The sequence below is a fragment of the Gopherus evgoodei genome, chromosome 8 (assembly GCF_007399415.2).
Source record: "Gopherus evgoodei ecotype Sinaloan lineage chromosome 8, rGopEvg1_v1.p, whole genome shotgun sequence".
Classification (NCBI taxonomy): Eukaryota; Metazoa; Chordata; order Testudines; family Testudinidae; genus Gopherus; species Gopherus evgoodei.
The window spans coordinates 3,047,419-3,067,185 of record NC_044329.1 but is presented as its reverse complement, the minus strand read 5'-3'; the positions used below and the strand labels follow the sequence as shown (position 1 = coordinate 3,067,185).

The following is a 19,767-nucleotide window of genomic DNA, read 5'->3' as shown; positions in this document are numbered from 1 at the left end:
GGATCAGACCACAGCCAGGCTGCAGTGGGGGCCAACAGCCAGGCCTGTGGCCAACTGCAGCTCTGCTCCTGGCCTTGCCCCCAGCGTTGGCCTCAGGCCAGGAAAGGAGCTGCCGTCAGTGGCCAAGGCTCAGGCCAGGACCAGGCGTGCACGGTGCTGGGGACACAGCTGGGGGCTGGATTGCCGGAGAGCTGAGGGCAGGGAGGGCCTGGGTGGTGCTTTCTCCCCACCCCCAAACAGTCCGTCATGCCTCCCTGGGGCAGGGTTCCCCATACTTTGGGAACCAATGATTTAGGTTTAAAAAGTCAACCCCCCCAGCCCCCAACCAAAATAGTTAAATCTTCACAAAAACTGTAGATCAAGCCCAAGACAGCTGAAACTAAAATGAAACCAGGATTCCAGTGGCACCTTAAAGACTAACATTTATTTGGGCATAAGCTTTTGAGCTTATGCCCAAATAAATCTGTTAGTCTTTAAGATGCCTCCGGATTCCTTGTTGTTTTTGTGGATACAAACTAACATGGCTACACTCAAATACTTAAAATGAAACAAGTTTTCCTGAGAATGGAATGTATTCATTCTTCTCTAGAAGAGATATTATGTAATGAGTTATACTACAAACCTTTTCCTAAGTTAAAAAGAACTCCATATATTTTGTAAGGAGGCAGTATATTTTCTTGTCCTCTTCCCTTTGGATATTCTAGGAGCACTCTACTTTAGTTTACTTTAAGTGTTGTATCAAGGCAGCACCTAAGATTCCAGAGATTGTTTCCACTATAATCTTACTTTCAGAATCTATTCCTTGGCCATAACATTTTAATCCTGTTTGCTCTGTCTGAATCCAAGTTCTCCCTTAGAAAAATAAAACAGAATTTTCACATTACAAAAACTAAGCCTGAATAATCTCTGCATGCAAAATTTTATCTCCTTAGGTAAACATTATTGTTTGAACTGCATACTGGGAACAAAATTCAGATACATCTTAAATATATTTGAACCCAATGGTCTGGAACATCCCAATGTACAATAGCACAATTTTTTTTAATCTTCACGCTTTTATCATACTACAGCCATTGAAGTTAATCAAAAGAAGCAGCTTTACAGAATAGCAAAACACCACTGCTGCCCAATCTTCTGCTGTTTCAGATTTTCTCCCTGTTCTCTGATGAATATGGATTACTATAATTTTGCTTTCCCACTCCCTGAATAGCCAATTAAGGATAACAAAAGATGCAGTCACCAGTTCCCAATATACTCAATTAGCTCAGTACTTCTGTTTGCCTTTAAGCTTTCAGTGAAGCAGAGTCACAACCTACAAATCCTTTTATTTTATAAAGAGCTGGATAAAGTTATTTCATAAGATGTAACAAGCCAGAGGATCTTGTATTAATGGCTACAGTCCACATCCATTGGTTCACACTAAACTTTGCCAGACAAATTGCATACAAATAAAATTGTCACAATGAAACATCCAGGATAAGAGATATCTATGTATAGGTCAGTATCTATTTAAACTTGGGGGGGGGGGTGGTAGGGAGAGAACTTAACTGAGACGAGCTAAAAAATACAATACAAATACCTTATAGTGATCACTGAAGACAAATATTCTTTTGTATTGCAAAACTTGACTGCCAATATTATGTACAAAGTTCTATATAAGCATTTAAAAGAAGGACAACATGAAGTTTCCTCTCCTTCGGAGGTATCATTTGTTAAAATGGTTCCACTAGCAGATCAAATAATTAAATCCACAAAAGACAACAAGGAGGTTTCATTTGCATCATAGCCCCAGTTTCTAGTTTCTGCCTGCAAGTACAATGAAAAGAGGATAATCTGAGATGAAACAATAAACTTTAATTTTTGTTTTTATATTGTATCCTAGTGAAAAATTATTCAAATGTTTTAATGTGAAGATTCGTACATACAGTAGAACCTCAGGGGAATGAACACCTCAGGAATGGAGGTTGTTCATAACTCTGAACAAGACATTATGGTTGTTCTTTCAAAAGTTTACAACTGACCATTAACTTAATACAGATTTGAAACTTTACTATGCAGAAGAAAAAATATTGCTTTTAACTATCTTAATTTAAATGAAACAAGCACAGAAAGTTTCCCTACCTTGTCAAAAAAAAATTAAAATTTCCTTTTTTTCTTTTTTAGTAGTTTATGTTTCTAAACTCCCAGTATTACTGTACAGTATTTGGGGTTTTTTGGCATTAGTTTGTTTGGTTTCTGCTGCTGCGCTGTCTGATTGTGTACTTCCGGTTCCAAATGAGGTGTGTGGTTGACCCGTCAGTTCCTAACTCTGTTCTACTGTACTATAATCTGATCATTGCAATTGCACAAAGTAAATTGTTATAATATATTTATATTATTTTGCATAATTAACCAAAATAATTCTGTCATTTTGACTGTCTAATGATGGAAAATCTGAGAGAACCCAGATTCCAATTAGAAAGTTTTGGATTTCTAAGTTTCCAAGTTATTGCAAGTAAAACTATATTATGACGTCACCAAAAAGATTACTGAATTTACCATGCAACAACCTGAATGTTTAGTATTTTAAAGGCTTAACTGGAAAGCAGATTATATCAGCTTTACTTTGTATCATCATATGGTGACTAGAAAGCATCAGGAAAATTACAGCTTTCTTTCATGCTTCAGAGATGCACATGAAACTTCTACCAACTTCAGTGAGATCCCCATTTAAGAGGAGATTTTGACAGTGTCAAATTCATTCCAAAATTAATTTGAATATTTTAAGAAGTTTTAGAACCTCAATAGAACAAAGCCCCCCCAAACGCTTCCTGTCCCTTGCCAGTCTTCCACAGTGCTCCCCCCCAAGTCCCACTTAAAAGACAAGAAATCCTACGTTGTGCATGTCAGGTGGCACTCTCAAGTGACAAATGAGGCTAATATCAGATGCTGTTTTGAGGGCAGGGATAGGGAAGACAAGGAGAGGAGCGTGTTCCCTAATCCACAATTGGTCGCCTTATCACTGCTGCAGATTAATGAGGCTGCATTTTATTTTAAGAGGTTTGAGAAATTCTAACAAATCCTGTCATTTTAACATTTCTAATTGTACCCCAGATGGGCCAGCTATTTTCTGCTACACAATAAATATGCAGTCTATATCAAACTGGTGAGGATGATATAGAATGCACTTTACGAGCAGTGTGACAACATTTAAAAAAAAAATCTTCCTTAAAACACAGACTCACTCTACAGCAGTGGTCCCCAACGTGGTGCCCGCAGGCGCCATGGCGCCTGCCGGGGCATTTATGTGCACCCACCTAGTGCCCAGCAGGGGAGAGAAGCTGCGGCCTGGCACCTGATGGGGACAGAGAACTCCGGGGCTGCAGGCTGTGCGCGCCGGTGTTTTCGATCCCTGGCAGGTGCGGGGCCTTGGTGTAAGTCAGAGAGAAGCTGCAGCCCTGCGCTTGCTGGGGACAGATAACTCTGGGGCTGCAGGCCAGGTGCCGGTGTTCTCTGTCCTTGCAGCTTCTCTCTTCATTCATATATTATGTTATATTAAATATGATGTTTTTCGTATTATTTAATGTACAAATACAAAATAAGCCTTGAAAAATTGTTGGCACCGCCACACTCTTCTGAAAACATGGATGTGCTACTGGCCACAAAAAGGTTGGGGACCACTGCTCTACAGTGACCTGGTATCACACTAACTGGAACCTAATTACAATCTGATCCATGTCCAAACAGATTTACTTATCTATTTAAAAATACTATTCTACACAAAGTACTGGTTGTTAATGATTCATCAACCCTAAAACAAGAATAATTAAAGTACATCCCTCCAGTGCTTCTATCACAATTACATTAGCTTAGAACTGGAGTTGAAAGTCTCTCATATGTGGCTATCTGCACAGCTGCTAAATCAAATTGTAGTTGCCAAATGTGTGATCATCTACTTCAGTTTGCTGCTGTCTTCAGAAATTAGCAGAGGTGCCCAAGATAAAACAGAAATAATGGAGTGTTCAACCCCAAAAGATTGATTGGGATGAAAATGCAAACAAACATCAGGTAAACAACAAGTCGGGAGTCTGAAGTAGTGACGCGTGAGGAGGAGGATGCAACCCTAAGAAAGTGTGGCCAAGTCTAAAGTTGTAATCATTGGGACATGCACAACTATCCTAAAACGTTATTAAGAGCAATTCTTCTAGAGACCAAAAACCACCTCGTCACAATCGAGACATTAAATATTTCTGTACTATCCCATCTTTATAATCCTTGCCCTTCGGGGACAGAGTAGGAGAGTCCCTTTTGAGGTCGCAAAATTCCTCAAAACTTTTAGCATGTGTTTTTACACAGGCTTCACTTAGGCTTATTGATGGAATTATTCTATCATGAATGTCTCCATTGTACTTGCAGATCTCAAAGGTTATGTCTACACTATGGCTGGGAAGGGATTCCTAGAGTGGGTAGACAGATTTACACTAGCTGGCACTGATGGCAGTTTGGGCTAGACACCTGAGTCCAAGGCTCCCCAACCCCCTGGGTCTAAGCTCAGGTGGCTAGCCTATGGTGCAAAGGCCACATGGCGATTTTTTGTGTGCTAGCTCATACTGAGCTTATGAGAGTCTATCTGGGCTGGGAATCACACCTCTCAGTTGCAGCATAGACATACCCAGTGATTGCCTAGTCTGGGAAATATCAAAGTAAATAACTTAATCAGTTGAAAGTAGATTAATTGAAACCTAGTTATTTGGATTGCTTTCTTTAAACTTACTACAGTCCCACTTGAGGACACTGAGGCAAAATTCCAAACTGACTATCTCCCTAAAAGAAGATACTCATTCAATAATTCGGCTGTAGTCTTCAGAAACAGGGTATGAACAGGGAGAAATAAAATTAGTCTTTAAAGAAATTGTTGGACTTCTTCATTTGAGTGACCTTTGTAGTCCCAGACGCACTTCCATATCTGTCTAAGGAGCACATTCTCAAATGTGAAGGAGTTTAGCTAAACAATATCCATTTATTCCAGTTTAAGCTGGGAAGTCAAAGCCCTCACCCAAAACTACTAATATACATCTCCTCTATCTTTATCCATTTCCTGTGAATACCCATGACTGCGATGTCAGGAAGATGAGAGAGATGCTGCAAGAAAGATGGAGGTAGACCAATGAGAGAGTTGAACACATTAGTATGCACACTGGTGGAATAATGGCAGGCATTTGCCACATCATCTTAGTCAGGTCTAGGAGAGCCTCATTAACAGGTAGATTCACTCTGAAGGGTGCTGCCAACTGCAAAATATCCAGCAGATTGTTTTGAGGATCCTTAAACTCCTCCAGTCGGATCTGCAGAGTATCTGCTACTCTTCTAATGGAGTCCTGAATCTGCCTGAAGTCATCAGCCACGGAAAGTGGTGGAGGCATAACCGTCTCATCCGGTGCTGATGAAATTGGAGTCTCAGGGGTGACTTCATTTGCCCTAGCTTCCTGTTTTTTGAAAGTTTCCATCTGTGGTGGGGGGGATCGGTAAGGGGCAGGACGTGAAACCCTGGTTTCCCTGAGGTATATCACGTGTGGTCTGTTAAATTGCTGCCAACAGGCAGCCCACATGTCCCAATACAGCCATTATGGGGTCTGCCAAGATGCAGAGGTGCATGCAAAGCTTGTTCCACCATCCTTGGTCACCTGCAAGGTCCTCCCTGTGGCTGGCTAAAGGCAGATTCCCAAAGGGTTATGTAGGAGAACCCCTCACTGAAACCAAGGAGACTTTCTGAGAATCCTCTTCCTGCACATCCTCCCATGGGGGAGGTTGCGCAGCAATTGTGGATGGAGGAGAACCCTGGGCCATGTAATGGCTGCTCAGAGACAGGGGTCTCAGTAACGAGAGACATTCAGTGCTTGTCAACAATGAGGACTCTGGTTCTTCCAACACTGAGAGGTGCCTCAGGTATAGGAACTCCCAACAGCATTGATGATGATGGGCATACTGCAGGCATTGTAGATATCAGATGCCATTGCTTGCTTGGTACTGAGGGTACCACTTGCATAGGTACTCTTAACTAAGCTGCCTGCATCAATACCGATGGCTGGATTGAGGAATGTGTCAGCACCAATAGCTGAGTAAGATGCTTCAGGCAGAACTCAACGGTTCTCTGTGCTTGTTCTTACTGGTGGAGGGCATCGGTGCCCTGCTGAAGCCATGCATCCTCTCCTTGGAGCTCCGGGTCTTCACAGGTCTGCTGGTACTGGAGAGAGTCCTCAGACTCAATGCTACCTTCAGCAACCAAGGACTTCACCAGGGATGTGGTCTTTTTTGGAGCAGGCACCTTAGAGTGAGAGTCTGTGGTCCTCTTTCTGGGAGTCTTCCCAGTGGGTTTCACAGACTTTCCTTTCTCAGGGGAACCCTGCCCTGAGATTGATGGGGCACTGGATTTGTTCGGGAACAGATGTACTGGGGGGGCGGGGTGGAGGGAGGTTCCTGACCTGGGATGTATTCCATGGTATATACCATGGCTTGCAGGGTGTATTCCAGGACTAACAGTCTGAGTTTTATCGACAGGAGATGCTCACTGGTCAACTTAATTTACTCTTCTCGGGGAGCTGGAGATATCAGATCTGAGTCGACCGGAGAGAGCTCTGCCGTCAATTTAGAAGGTCTTCACTAGACCTGCTAAATCGACACCAGCAGCATCAACTGCATCAGTGTTGATCTCCTCTGTAGTGAAGACCAGCCCTTACTTACAACTATCTAACTGCAAGAAAAAACCAGAAGGCTGCGTATGCTGTAGTGTTCTATCTCAGACTGTAGAGAAGAACCGGAGGGCGGCTTCGCACCTCTATATAGCCTCAGGGTTTGCCACGAGTAAGTACAGGGGACATGTGCAGGCCAAATGCTAGCTCGAAATCTCCAATCAAGGGCTCAAGAGGTGCATGCGCACCTGAAGTAGAACACCCATAGGGACACTACTTGAAGAAGTAGTTTGAGTTCAAGAGGCCCCATAGTTGAAGTGTAGGTTTTATTCTCCCACTGATACATGTACATAACTGTCACAAACAACTGGAGCCATGCATGTGCATTGAGGAAAAAATGGTGGTCTGCTATTTATGTCTTCGTTATTGGTAACTAGATTTTATATTACATTGTTCAACAAGTTATGAGGTTTTGGGGGAAGGAGGCTGTTTGTTTTTTTAGTAAAAGTGATTGACCAGATGCCTTTAACATGGTTGCTCAGAAAAAAGTAGCAGCTTTCTCTTCTTTGAAAACATCTCTATTTTCAAAGTGTCGCTTTACACTTTATACACTGGAGGTTAGAGCTAATCAATATTTTTATTCTGTTTTTCTATTTTGTAAACCATTTTCCAATGTTGAAACAGGAAAACAATCAAAACTAATTAAACAGAAAGATTTAAATCTCAAGCATACAAAGGCTGCTTTTTAAAGTGACATATGAAAACAGAAATGCACATTGATATTTTTGGCTGTGAAATAGGGACAGCACTATCATCATGCTTTCAGTCACAACTAATTTACAACTGAGCACTCCTTTCTTAATGCTTTCAGCCATTCAAGTATTCCTTTTATTTAAAGATGGACTGAAAAAACAAAGGCAGGCTCACCCTCCTGATTTGTCGGGGTAGGAAAGTACCATCTTAGGAAATTTCTTGTTTTTATTACCGAGTTCTGACATGGAGCCATCACTAAATCCGATATCCCAGTCACCTGTCAGTGATGCATACAACTACTCATCCAAGAGGATCTCTCTTTTTTCCTAACATTGCCGTAAAGCAAATCTTACAATGAAGCAAAGCTATTCCAGTTAGGAGGAATTCAGAGGGATTCATAATTTTTTGAATCTGCCTCATCATGCTGTTTCCAGAAAATGAGGAAGAGAAAATGGCCATCAGCCAGCTCTACACCTCTAAACCCTGTAAATGTGCTCACTGTTCACCCAAGGGGAAGAGAAACCCAGGCACCAATGGTCCCCGCTTTAAGGTTTCCACTAAAACAGATCATGGCAGTCTATGCTACCACACATGGGGAGGAAAAAAAAAGCAGTTGCTGCATAGTTTAGTTAGAAGCTGAAATTAGAAGGTGCATATATAGAAACTGAGTGCAGGATTCTTCCTTTGGAATTCAAATTATTCAGTGACAGCTGCGTGCTTATGTATAGATAACTTGGAAAGTGGCAATCCTGATTAGAAATGTACACAATGGATAGAAATTAGGCTTTGGGAAGAAAGCATGCGTACACCACACTATTTTATAATGCACTGTGGTAGGCAGCATTATCTGGAGGAAATAGTACAGAATTGGAAGTAAAGCACATCTGAGTTTTAATCCTGGTTCTGCTGCACTCACACAGCGGAGTGCTGGGCAAGGCACTTCACCTCTGCCTGACTTCCCTTAGCTATGAAATGGAAGCAAGGCTAAGCTACTAGAGAGCTGTCAAAGTTAGTTCATGTCTGAAGAGCAATTTAAAGATGCTCAGATCAGGCACTTGAACTAAGATTAGTATACAGTACATATAGTGCTCATCTTGGTTCTAAGTGTTGTATATTTACACTCCATACAAGGGTAAGAGTTTCAACCAAATTGGGTCCTGTTCCATAACTAGGCTCTGAGGAACTATAGAAACACAAATAAATAATAATTAAGGAGCTCTAAGATCAAGCCATCACAGGAATAAAGCTTGAATGGATGAGTTATGATACAAAAGCTTCCCAAAGTCTTCCTAATTGCAATTGCCTTTTTAATTTAAAATCATGTGCCCAATTAGATTGCTCCACCGGCTGAACATTCTAACACCACAGAATGACGTTACCCATTAAATGCAATTTCGTACTGCAGGTCTTAGTACAAAAGGTTACAAATCATCAGTGGTACAATGCCTACTAATGCACATAAGGTACAGCAGTAAGTTAAGGGACAAAGTGACACATTTTGGAAAGTAATTTCTTCAAGCCATCCTAACCATCCTTATCAATACCAGGCAATCAGAGCTACCTTCACTTGTCTATATGAACCATAAGATCTCATTAATATTGAAGGTCAGGTATTTCAAGATCTTAAACCATAGAAATTGCCATACTGGATCCAACTGAGGTGCAGCCAAGTCCAATACCCATATAACGGACAGATGCTTCAAATGAAAGTTTTAAGAAACCCTGTAATAGGCAATTATGGAATAACTTGCCAGCAGACAATTCTTCCTTACCTCAGCAGAGGTTGTATAGGCTTTTGCCCAGAAGCATATGGGTTTATTTACTTTCCAAGTTGGCAGAGGGCAGATTCCACTGCTACATTGTGCTTCGTGGAAACTGAGGAATCAGAGTAATTTAGCAAAACAAAAACACACCAAAAGGGCGAAATACAGCTTCACTGTAGAGGGAAAAAAATAATTCATCTGTTCTAATGATTACCATGATTTACTCAGTTTTTTGGGTATTCATGTAAACCAAGTGTCCTGCACTCAAATCTATTTTGTGTAATACATCTATATATTTGTGTGTATATTACTACACCCACTTATCTTGCATTAAAAATATTGCTTCACTTTCTTTGATCTATCTTATTTTCTGGGCAATAATTTACTGGTACATTTTGGATGGAGAAAATATGCTTTGCCACAAAAATAGCAAATGGGCACAGAGATGCAGAATTTATGTTCGTTCAAAAATAAGTAGTTTATATTGTAATATTAAATTACATGCACTAGTAACTAGAGGGATTCATTTAGAAAGTCAGACGAGTAAGTAGTGACTACTTGAAATTAAGCTGGAACTGTTCTCTTTTTGTTGCTAAGCTGTTCATCCAGCCCTACAAGAAACAAGGGCTTTGGGAACGATACTGCCTGTGACAACCGTGCTTAGCAGACACAGTTACACTCTGTGCTTGTATGCATCATATAGCTTCACAATGATTTTTCTTCTCAGTCCCAACACTACATTCCCCTTCTCTCTCTCAGAAGGACTGGTAAGAGCAGAGAGGAAAAGTACATACAAGGACAGAGACAGTAACAATCGCCTTGCTTGTAATAAGGATACAAAATGCTCACTGTTAAAGCAGTTATCACCAGGAGATTTCATAAAGCAGCAATGGAAGGATAACTCATGCAGTGAGGGTTAACTGTCCCTTACATACAGTGATCAAAATGGTTCTTGCTCTAGAGATCTTACTTATGCAGAACAAAATAAATCTCAAATATAAGGTAAAATGAAATGACCCTGGAGCTAGAGGGGAGTTTACAGAAAGGTCAGACAGCAGTAGATAAGCACTAGACTGTTATTTATCCTTCAGCTGGATAGATCATGTGATAGATCATTTACCATAATACTGGCTATTACTAAGCCAATGAGCAATAACTTAGTCATGGAAGGGCTGAATACTCTGGGTGGATAAATCCATAAACCAAAAAGAAAACTGCCTGTAAACAAGCTCAACAATTACAGACATAAGGAAAAATTGCTGAAAGTAGTTAAGTGAGGTGATTTAAATCACACAGTGGGGTAATAGTAAGTAAGGCCTTACTGACATCTTGGTCAAATATCAGCAAAAAAATACAAGCAACAGGGAATTGGAAGTGAAATATAAGCCATATAACTGTAGAGTAAACTATTGATAGGCAATATTATTTAATCACTAAACATGGTGCAAACTTAACTTGGGCTGATACACAAGCACATTCAACTAGGCACCAGGGACTCCAGAGTACTATCCTTCATTACTGCTGTCTCACGTACAGAGCTGAGCACTTAATACTAGCGCAAACTGGGACATACACACTTGCTCTGCATATCAAAACACAGAAATTACCTAAATGCATATATTTGGCAGGACAGTAATATTGAAATATGTTTCCATAAATATCCCACTTGACGTAGGACCTACACTGATATGGAACTATGCACTGTCACATGGGAGTAGAGCTATATATATGCGAGGTGGCATGTTGAAGTGTTGTGTAGGTGACATTCACTCTGGGGAGGGGTATGGTCAAGTTTCAACTATCAAAGCTCCAAAGCAATTCTATGATGTCCTCCGAGATTATGTAACTACGGGATCAGAACCCGGGGGGGGGGGAGAGAAGATCTATACAAGGGCAGGGAATTCAGAATTCAAGATCTCCCTCACCGCTTTAATCAATCTGTATGTCCAAGTATCTCCAAAACACAAGCAGAGTAGTGACCAGTCTTCTGGCTACCAATCTTCTGTACTGTTAACTCATACATCTAAACTGTAACCCAAATGAAAACAATCTGAAAACTTTTGGATCATCCCATGCTCATTACATTCATATTTTTCAGCATGACACCTACTTTGTCTGGGCCATTCCTGGTTTTAGATAGTAATCTTGAAATAAGAGGTTTGGACTTTCTCCTTGTAGGAGAACGTTAATTTTTAAATTGATAAAATATCAGCTTGTCTAACATTTTGTACTATTATCAATTCATTTCTCACTCCAGAAGCCACAGGCATTCAGGAGATAACAGAAGCTTGGAGAAGCAAAATAATGAAATGCTGCAGAAAGTGAAACCCCGGGCTATAAAGTCAACATATTGAGATCTGATTGTTGTGTGTCAACCTTGGACCTATTGTAAGTAGGATGGAGGGAACAAGTTATCAATGTGTTCTAAAAGCCTCAGAGGGTAGCCGTGTTAGTCTGGATCTGTAAAAGCAGCAAAGAATCCTGTGGCACCTTATAGACTAACAGACGTTTTGGAGCATGAGCTTTCGTGGGTGAATACCCACTTCCTCAGATGCATGACATGCATCTGAGGAAGTGGGTATTCACCCACGAAAGCTCATGCTCCAAAACGTCTGTTAGTCTATAAGGTGCCACAGGATTCTTTGCTGCTTCTAAAAGCCTGTGATGGGAGCTTCTTAGACAATACACAAAGTTACAATGACATGTTATATTTATGCATCAGCTTCTATTCCCCTACCGGATCCTAAACTGTTTTGCAAACTACAGAAACAGAAACACAAACACAAAGGAATCGTGTCCACACTACTTTAAATGCAGCCACTTCAGGGAAAAACACATTTGTTGTTTAAACAGGGCATAGCAACAATATGCAAATAATTCATTCAGGACAGTAAATTAAGAATACTGCATCCAACTGAAAGCAGAAGAGGGATTCAGGTAGTCATAACATACGTACAATTACTGGTACCTAAATTAGAATTTGGCAAGGATACTAGAGCTAACATTTCCATTCCTTTGAAAAGTACCAAAGGATCTTAAGAACATAGGAACAGCCAGACTGGGTCAGACCAAAGGTCCATCTAGCCCAGTAGCCTGTCTTCCAATAGTGGCCAATGCCAGGTGCCCCAGAAGGAATAAACAGAACAAGGAATCAAGTGATCCATCCCGTGTCACTCATTCCCAGCTTCGTGCAAACAGAGGCTAGGAACACCATCCCTGTCCACTCTGGCTAACAGCCATTGATGGGCCTATCCTCCATGAATTTATCTAGTTCTGTTTTGAACTCTTTCATAGTCTTGGTTTCACAACATCCTCTGGCAAAGAGTCCCACAGGTTGACTGTGTTGTGTGAAGAAATACTTCCTGTTTGTTTTAAACCTGCTGCTATTAATTTCATTTGGCGACTTCTAGTTTGTGTTAGATTAATAACGGGGGAGGGGGAAGGGGTTGGACTGTCTTGTTTTAAACTTTCTTTTATAAGCTTCCCTGGAAAAACCTTTTAAAGAATATGAAGCATTGCACACAACAAAACTGAAAAAAGGAAATTGCAAGATACATAATTACAAAATATTCAGTCCCCATAGTTAAAACGTGCCAACATCAAGGTCTAAAATGTATGTTTCACCCAAGAGACTATGGCCAGGTTCCCACTACAAACTTCTGTCATGGGTGTGATCAGGTGTGACTTGACTGAAATAGCTATGCTGGCAAAAACCCCTATTGTAGACACAATTATATGAACAAAATTGTGCTTTTGATGGCATAGGTGATTTTACTTGTAGGGGCTGGGCTTAAACAAACAAGGCCAACAAAAGCACTGATTTGTTGGTATCAGCTGCCTCTACACTAGGCTTGAACAGTATAACAGCACAGCTATACTGGCAACGCACTACTAAAGTAGACTTTGACCTAAGTTTCTGGCAGCACAGCCCTCCATAACATTCTGCCAGGGCACTGGTTCAGCAATGACTCAGAGGGGAGGGTGCCACCTGAATCATCAAGATCACATCATGCAACACCCTAGATTTTTCTTGGGCAGGAAGAAGAGAGCTCTGCCATTTAAATACTGAGCAGAATCAACCCTGTTTGGTGGTAGGACAGTGAACAAGATGACAGCTCAATGCAGTAGGGCTGCAGTCAAAGAGTTTATTGTTTTGTTTAAAATATTACCTAGTTTTTAAAAAAAATAAACTAACTTCCAAATGACAAACTCACAGAATCAAAGGTTTAATCTGTTCCAATGTTAATTTACTTACAAGTTAACAACAACTAAAAAATGGCAATTTATTACAAAAAAGATGAGAAAATTCAAGTCAGAGGCCTGCAAGCAGTATTAAGCTATGCAGATAGACAGTTCCTCATACTAATACCACACATTTTAGGAATACTTGTACAGACTGTGATATTTAGTAGCCTATGTTTTAAATTACTTCTGAACATCTCTGTGAAAAATATGCTAAATTAGAGACAGCAGGGATAAAATTAAAGGTACAAAATCCCTTCCATATGTATAGCAACAAACCTACATTATCCATTTGGTTTAGGCCCAAAACTATTTTCAGCTGGCCAGTAAAGACAAGGCATGAAATTATTATTCATGTACAACTACTCAAACCCATAAATTTAACAAGAAAAAAGTGTGAAGACTACTAAAAGGTTATATTAATAGCTAAAAATACTCAGGTCACACAGTGGAAACTGGCATAGTGTCTTCCCAAAATTTAAAAGGGATATGATCAGGTAATTAAAATAAAAAATTACAATTTTATTCAACATAAAAATCTCACAAAACTTCAGTTAAAATAAAAATATTTTCATGAAACTGAAGTAATCAAGAAAAATTTTGTTTGGATTTAAATATTCCTCTGTAGTGTTTGATTTGCAACCACCACCACCTGGGTCCCAATCAGCAATTTGTTATGCATGGGTCCCTGCACCAACATGGAGCCAAGTGAATGGGGTTATGTGTGGGCACAAGGATCTACCCACATTAACAAACTGCAGGATCAATGCCTTGGAATGGAAGTTCTCTAAGGACAGGACCAAGTTTTTGTTATATGTATAAACATGCCTCGCACAATGGGAAGTTGATCCCGTTTTGGACATCTAGATACTACTGCAAAGTGATGCTAGTGCAGGTAAATCAAAAAGTAAAACTAGACAACTCAGTTTCTGTCTAAACTGAGGGAAGCACATAAAGTAAACACCTTAAAATGTTAAATTATAAACTAGAATCTTTATTTACACTTTTCATAATCTAAACAACTATTCTGTCATCTCTTGTCATGCCCAGTCTAGTCTCAGATTATAAACTCTCTGGGCAGAGAACATGTTTTATACCTCTTCTGGAATTCATCTAGCACATGCAGATGTTAACAACAACAAAATAAAAAAAAAAGCCATAATAGTAGTAACTTAAAAACAAATGATTACTAACTCCACAATGTCTTTTTTAGAGAATGAGAGCCTAGAAAGTCTAGAAGTGATTCTCCAGTTTGACATCTGATATGACTGATCAAGGAGATCTGTAAGCCAGCAAAAGCCAAAGTGAAGGACACAGATCATTGTGGTGTGGATCACAACCCAAAGAATAGACATAAATGATTGAATGGAAGCCTTTTTTTGTTATCAAGCTATTTCCAACACAAACCTTTTGTATGAAATTATAATAGATCAGTAAGTTATAACGGTAAATAGGCCAAAGTCAGCTTTATGTAGAACCAAGGTCTAGGAGATAAAGTAAGCAAAAGCCTTCAAATTAAAGTTTCCAGAACTGTGTTTTCAAGTTACTTGCACACATTTCAAGCCACTTCCTTATTTAAATCCCATTCTCCCTCTTCAAAGGAAGAAAGTCTTACTCTTCTTAAAATTCAACACTGTAGAAAGAGGGTTTTCTGAATGACTGATTTTTAATAATTAAAGAGAGTGGAGAAGCTACTATAATTGTCAAAGCCAGTGGATATGGCACTAGACATGAATAAGGAGACTGAGTTCTATTCCCAGCTCTTTCACTAAATATCTCAGCTTCCTTCCCCATCTAGAGGAGGATAATGATTCTTATCCTTCTTTGTAAAGTACTTGAAGATCTATGGATGTAAAACACAAGACTTATTCTATACAGCACCTAGCACAATAGAGTCTTGATCATGGCTGAGGGTTTTGGATGCTACTGCAACAACAATGCTTTCAAGTTAAGAGTAATTTGCAGAAGACAAGCTTCCTCACATGGGTAATATTAGATCACTAAAACCGAAAAGTATTTTAAAATCATTTATTTTTCACCTTTTGAACTATTTCTGCATTTCACTAAGGTTGAAAAAGTTTCACTTTCTGAAATTCATTTGGCACATTGCAATGTTGGAGTTTAAAAGAAATACTAAAAATTAAATGAAACGTTCAATTTTTAAATGTAAAGAAAGTCTATATTAATGTTTAGTAAAGTAAGTGTGTATGTATATTTGTTTATAACAAAACCTATGCAAACAAAAACTAATCTGTGTCTGAACTCCCTGACAACGTCCTTTTAAAACCTGGAATTCAAGATTGGCACAGGAACACTAGAAACTAAAGGCAACAAAACCTGACATACCACTTTTTCTATCTATCAAAACGAGTGTCCGCCTTTGACAAGAGTCAATTACTGTCATAAAAAGGAGGCTCAGCAGAGAAAAGGTAAACAACTTCCTCAGAAAAAGTCTGACACCCTGCATTTTTTAAATGTCAACTTTGTTTCCTGTCCTAGAAAAGTCTCAGTTGTGTACTGAGTTAGGGTGCACCAGGAAGCAAAATGAATACTTAACCAGTGTCAATAAGAAGCTGCTGTTCTTCTTCAGCTGGCTGTTTCTAAAGCAGGATGGTTAAAAACTGTTCAGACAAACTAGAGTAACTGAAGATTAAATCAAATAAGAGTCATGTTTTGAAAGCAGATTTTTAAATTTTAAGGTCATAAGTGACTATTAGATCACATAGTCTAACCTCCTGTACAGCACAGGCTATAGAATTTCATCCAGTTACTCCTGTACTGAAGCTGATAGATCATACAAAGTTGCAACAAGTTTACCATTAAATAAAAACTGCATTCTCTGATGCAGACACATTTTGGGTGAAATTCTCAGCCTTTTCTCCAACACAACAAATAAAGAATGGCAGAGAAACACACTAAGTGATAACTCATGTCGTGCTACATTCTTCAAAACAAGACAAAGGTGATGGTCATGATGATAGTAACCAAGGCAGCCATGCTAGGGACAGAATTTCTCATGTGCAGCATGTAACTATGCAAATACCTGAGTCTACGGGCTTGTCTACATCAGAAAGTTGCAGCGCTGGTGAGGGAGTTACAGCGCTGCAACTTTGAAGGTGTACACATCTGCAGGGCACCACCAGCGCTGCAACTCCCTGTTTGCAGCGCTGGCCGTACTCCCGTTTTGTCTCGGGTGTAGAGGATCCAGCGCTGGTGATCCAGCGCTGGTAATCCAATGTAGACACTTACCAGCGCTTTTCTTGACCTCCGTGGAAGGAGGAAGCCTCTGGTAATCAAGCTGGTTTCCTTTCCCGGTTTGCTCTCTCGGTCCCGGAGCCACCCAGCAAACCGCAGGGAAGGAGACCTGCTTGCTCGGGGTTCCGGGACCGAGAGAGCAAACCGGGAAAGGAAACCAGCTTCGCCGCGGTTTGCTCTCTCGGTCCCGGAGCCAGCCAGCAAACCGCGGGGAAGGAGACCTGCTTGCTCGGGGTTCCGGGACCGAGAGAGCAAACCGGGAACGCCGCGGTTTGCTCTCTCGGTCCCGGAGCCAGCCAGCAAACCGCGGGGAAGGAGACCTGCTTGCTCGGGGTTCCGGGACCGAGAGAGCAAACCGCGGCGAAGCTGGTTTCCTTTCCCGGTTTGCTCTCTCGGTCCCGGAACCCCGAGCAAGCAGGTCTCCTTCCCCGCGGTTTGCTGGCTGGCTCCGGGACCGAGAGAGCAAACCGCGGCGTTCCCGGTTTGCTCTCTCGGTCCCGGAACCCCGAGCAAGCAGGTCTCCTTCCCCGCGGTTTGCTGGCTGGCTCCGGGACCGAGAGAGCAAACCGCGGCGTTCCCGGTTTGCTCTCTCGGTCCCGGAACCCCGAGCAAGCAGGTCTCCTTCCCCGCGGTTTGCTGGCTGGCTCCGGGACCGAGAGAGCAAACCGCGGCGAAGCTGGTTTCCTTTCCCGGTTTGCTCTCTCGGTCCCGGAACCCCCCTTGAAGCCGCCCAACAGCGCTGCAGTGTGGCCACATCTAACACCACTTGCAGCGCTGGTTGCTGTAAGTGTGGCCACTCTGCAGCGCTGGCCCTATACAGCTGTACTAATACAGCTGTAACAACCAGCGCTGCAAAATTTTAGATGTAGACATGGCCTACATGTTAGGCTGCCCTAAGGCAGCTTACATCAACCTAATTCTGTAAGCATCTACATGAAAATGTAGCTCTCACCAACGTAACTCACCTACTATATCAACTTAATTCCACCTCCAGAAGACACATACCACTCAGGTCAATGTAATCAAGTTGGCACAGCATCAGTGTAGAAACTGCATTGCCTACATTAACTGTTGCTGCCTGTCAGAAGCCATCCCACACTGCTCCATACTGACAGTTAAATCACTGCAAGGACTCCCTGTGAGAACATGACACAAGGACCATAGTGTGGACATGCAAAACCAATTTAACTACTGTAGCGGCTGTACGTCTATGTAACTTAAACCAGCTTCATTTTGTAGTGTAGACTTGCCCTAAACTATCTGGCTTTTTTTTTCTCTTTTTAATTAAGGTCCTCACAAAAGGAGCGTTTTGTTTCCTGGATTGCCTTTTCCCCACCCACTCCACCTCTGGCCAAGCAGTTGAGAGTCAGTTATATCCACAGTAGCGATAAGGTGCAGTATGTGCATTTGGGGGGTGGCAGAAAACTTGAGAGAAGAGGGGATGAACCTTTGCAAGTATTCTGAAGATTTCTTCCAGTACACATGATGAGAGCTGTAAGAGGGACAAGAGCCATGACAGGACATTGGGGGGGGGGGGGGGAGAAGAGGGCAGATGAGGCTGTGAGAGGGGCAGCATCCATGACGGGACACACGGGGCGGGGGCAGATGAGGCTGTGAGAGGGGCAGAAGCCATGACGGGACACACGGGGGGGAGGAGCAGATGAGGCTGTGAGAGGGGCAGCCATGACGGGACATATGTGGGGAGGCAGAGCTGATGAGGCTGTGAGGGGGGCAGCAGCCATGACAGGACATATGTGGGGAGGCAGATGAGGCTGAGAGAGGGGCAGAAACCATGACGGGACACACGGGGGGGGGGGAGAGCAGATGAGGCTGTGAGAGGGGCAGCAGCCATGACGGGGCACACGGGGGGGGGGAGGCAGATGAGGCTGTGAGAGGGGCAGCAGCCATGATGGGACACACGGGGGGGGGGGGGGAGGCAGATGAGGCTGTGAGAGGGGCAGCAGCCATGACGGGACACACGCGGGGGGGGGCAGATGAGGCTGTGAGAGGGGCAGCAGCCATGACGGGACACACGGGGGGGGGAGGCAGATGAGGCTGTGAGAGGGGCAGCAGCCATGACGGGACACACGGGGGGGGGGGAGGCAGATGAGGCTGTGAGAGGGGCAGCAGCCATGACGGGACACACGGGGGGGGGGGGCGGAAGGCAGATGAGGCTGTGAGAGGGGCAGCAGCCATGACGGGACACACGGGGGGTGGGGGCAGATGAGGCTGTGAGGGGGCAGCAGCCATGACGGGACACACGCGGGGGGGGGGAGGCAGATGAGGCTGTGAGAGGGGCAGCAGCCATGACGGGACACACGCGGGGGGGGGGGGAGGCAGATGAGGCTGTGAGGGGGCAGCAGCCATGACGGGACACACGCGGGGGGGGGGAGGCAGATGAGGCTGTGAGAGGGGCAGCAGCCATGACGGGACACACGCGGGGGGGGGGAGGCAGATGAGGCTGTGAGAGGGGCAGCAGCCATGACAGGACACACGCGGGGGGGGGGAGGCAGATGAGGCTGTGAGAGGGGCAGCAGCCATGACGGGACACACGGGGGGGGGGGGAGGCAGATGAGGCTGTGAGAGGGGCAGCAGCCATGACGGGGCACACGGGGGTGAGGGGGAGGCAGATGAGGCCGTGAGAGGGGCAGCAGCCATGACGGGACGCACGGGGGGTAGTGAGGTAGAAGAGGTAGTCACGAGGTGCGGGGTCAGAAGCCATAACGGGGGAGTCAGCTGAAGTAGGCGTGAGGGCGGCACGAGGACATAGCTTGGCACGGGGGGGGGGGGCGCCCGCCAGCTCACCGGGGGGCGGGGCAGCGGCCATGTTGGAGGGCAGGAAGGGCCTAGTGGGGGGTAAGCGCGCGGCCGCAGGCCAGGACCTCGACACCCCATAATACTCACGCCTTGTCCACCAGCTCCCGGACTTTCCACATATTGAGCATGGCGGCGGTGGCACAGAGCGCTCCCCGGCCAAAGTCCCCTTCTCCGCCGCCGCCCGGAGCCCCGCTCGCCGCTCCCCGGGCCCCCGCCGCCGAGGCACCGACCGGCCAGACCCGCCTCGGCTTGCCGCCTCCTCACCCCAC

General features: G+C 43.4%; 1 protein-coding gene across 2 annotated transcripts in view; it reads right to left on the bottom strand.

The window, feature by feature from the left end:
* Nucleotides 1–19,714, bottom strand: part of CLINT1 (clathrin interactor 1) — an 82,141-nt gene extending 62,427 nt beyond the window's left edge. For both annotated transcript variants that reach the window (XM_030572725.1, XM_030572729.1), the window contains exon 1: nt 19,586–19,714. In XM_030572725.1, coding sequence (XP_030428585.1) covers nt 19,586–19,626 — 41 coding nt within the window. In that variant the 5' untranslated portion in view covers nt 19,627–19,714. The remainder of the gene's footprint in view (nt 1–19,585) is intronic.
* Nucleotides 19,715–19,767: the final 53 nt, after the last annotated feature.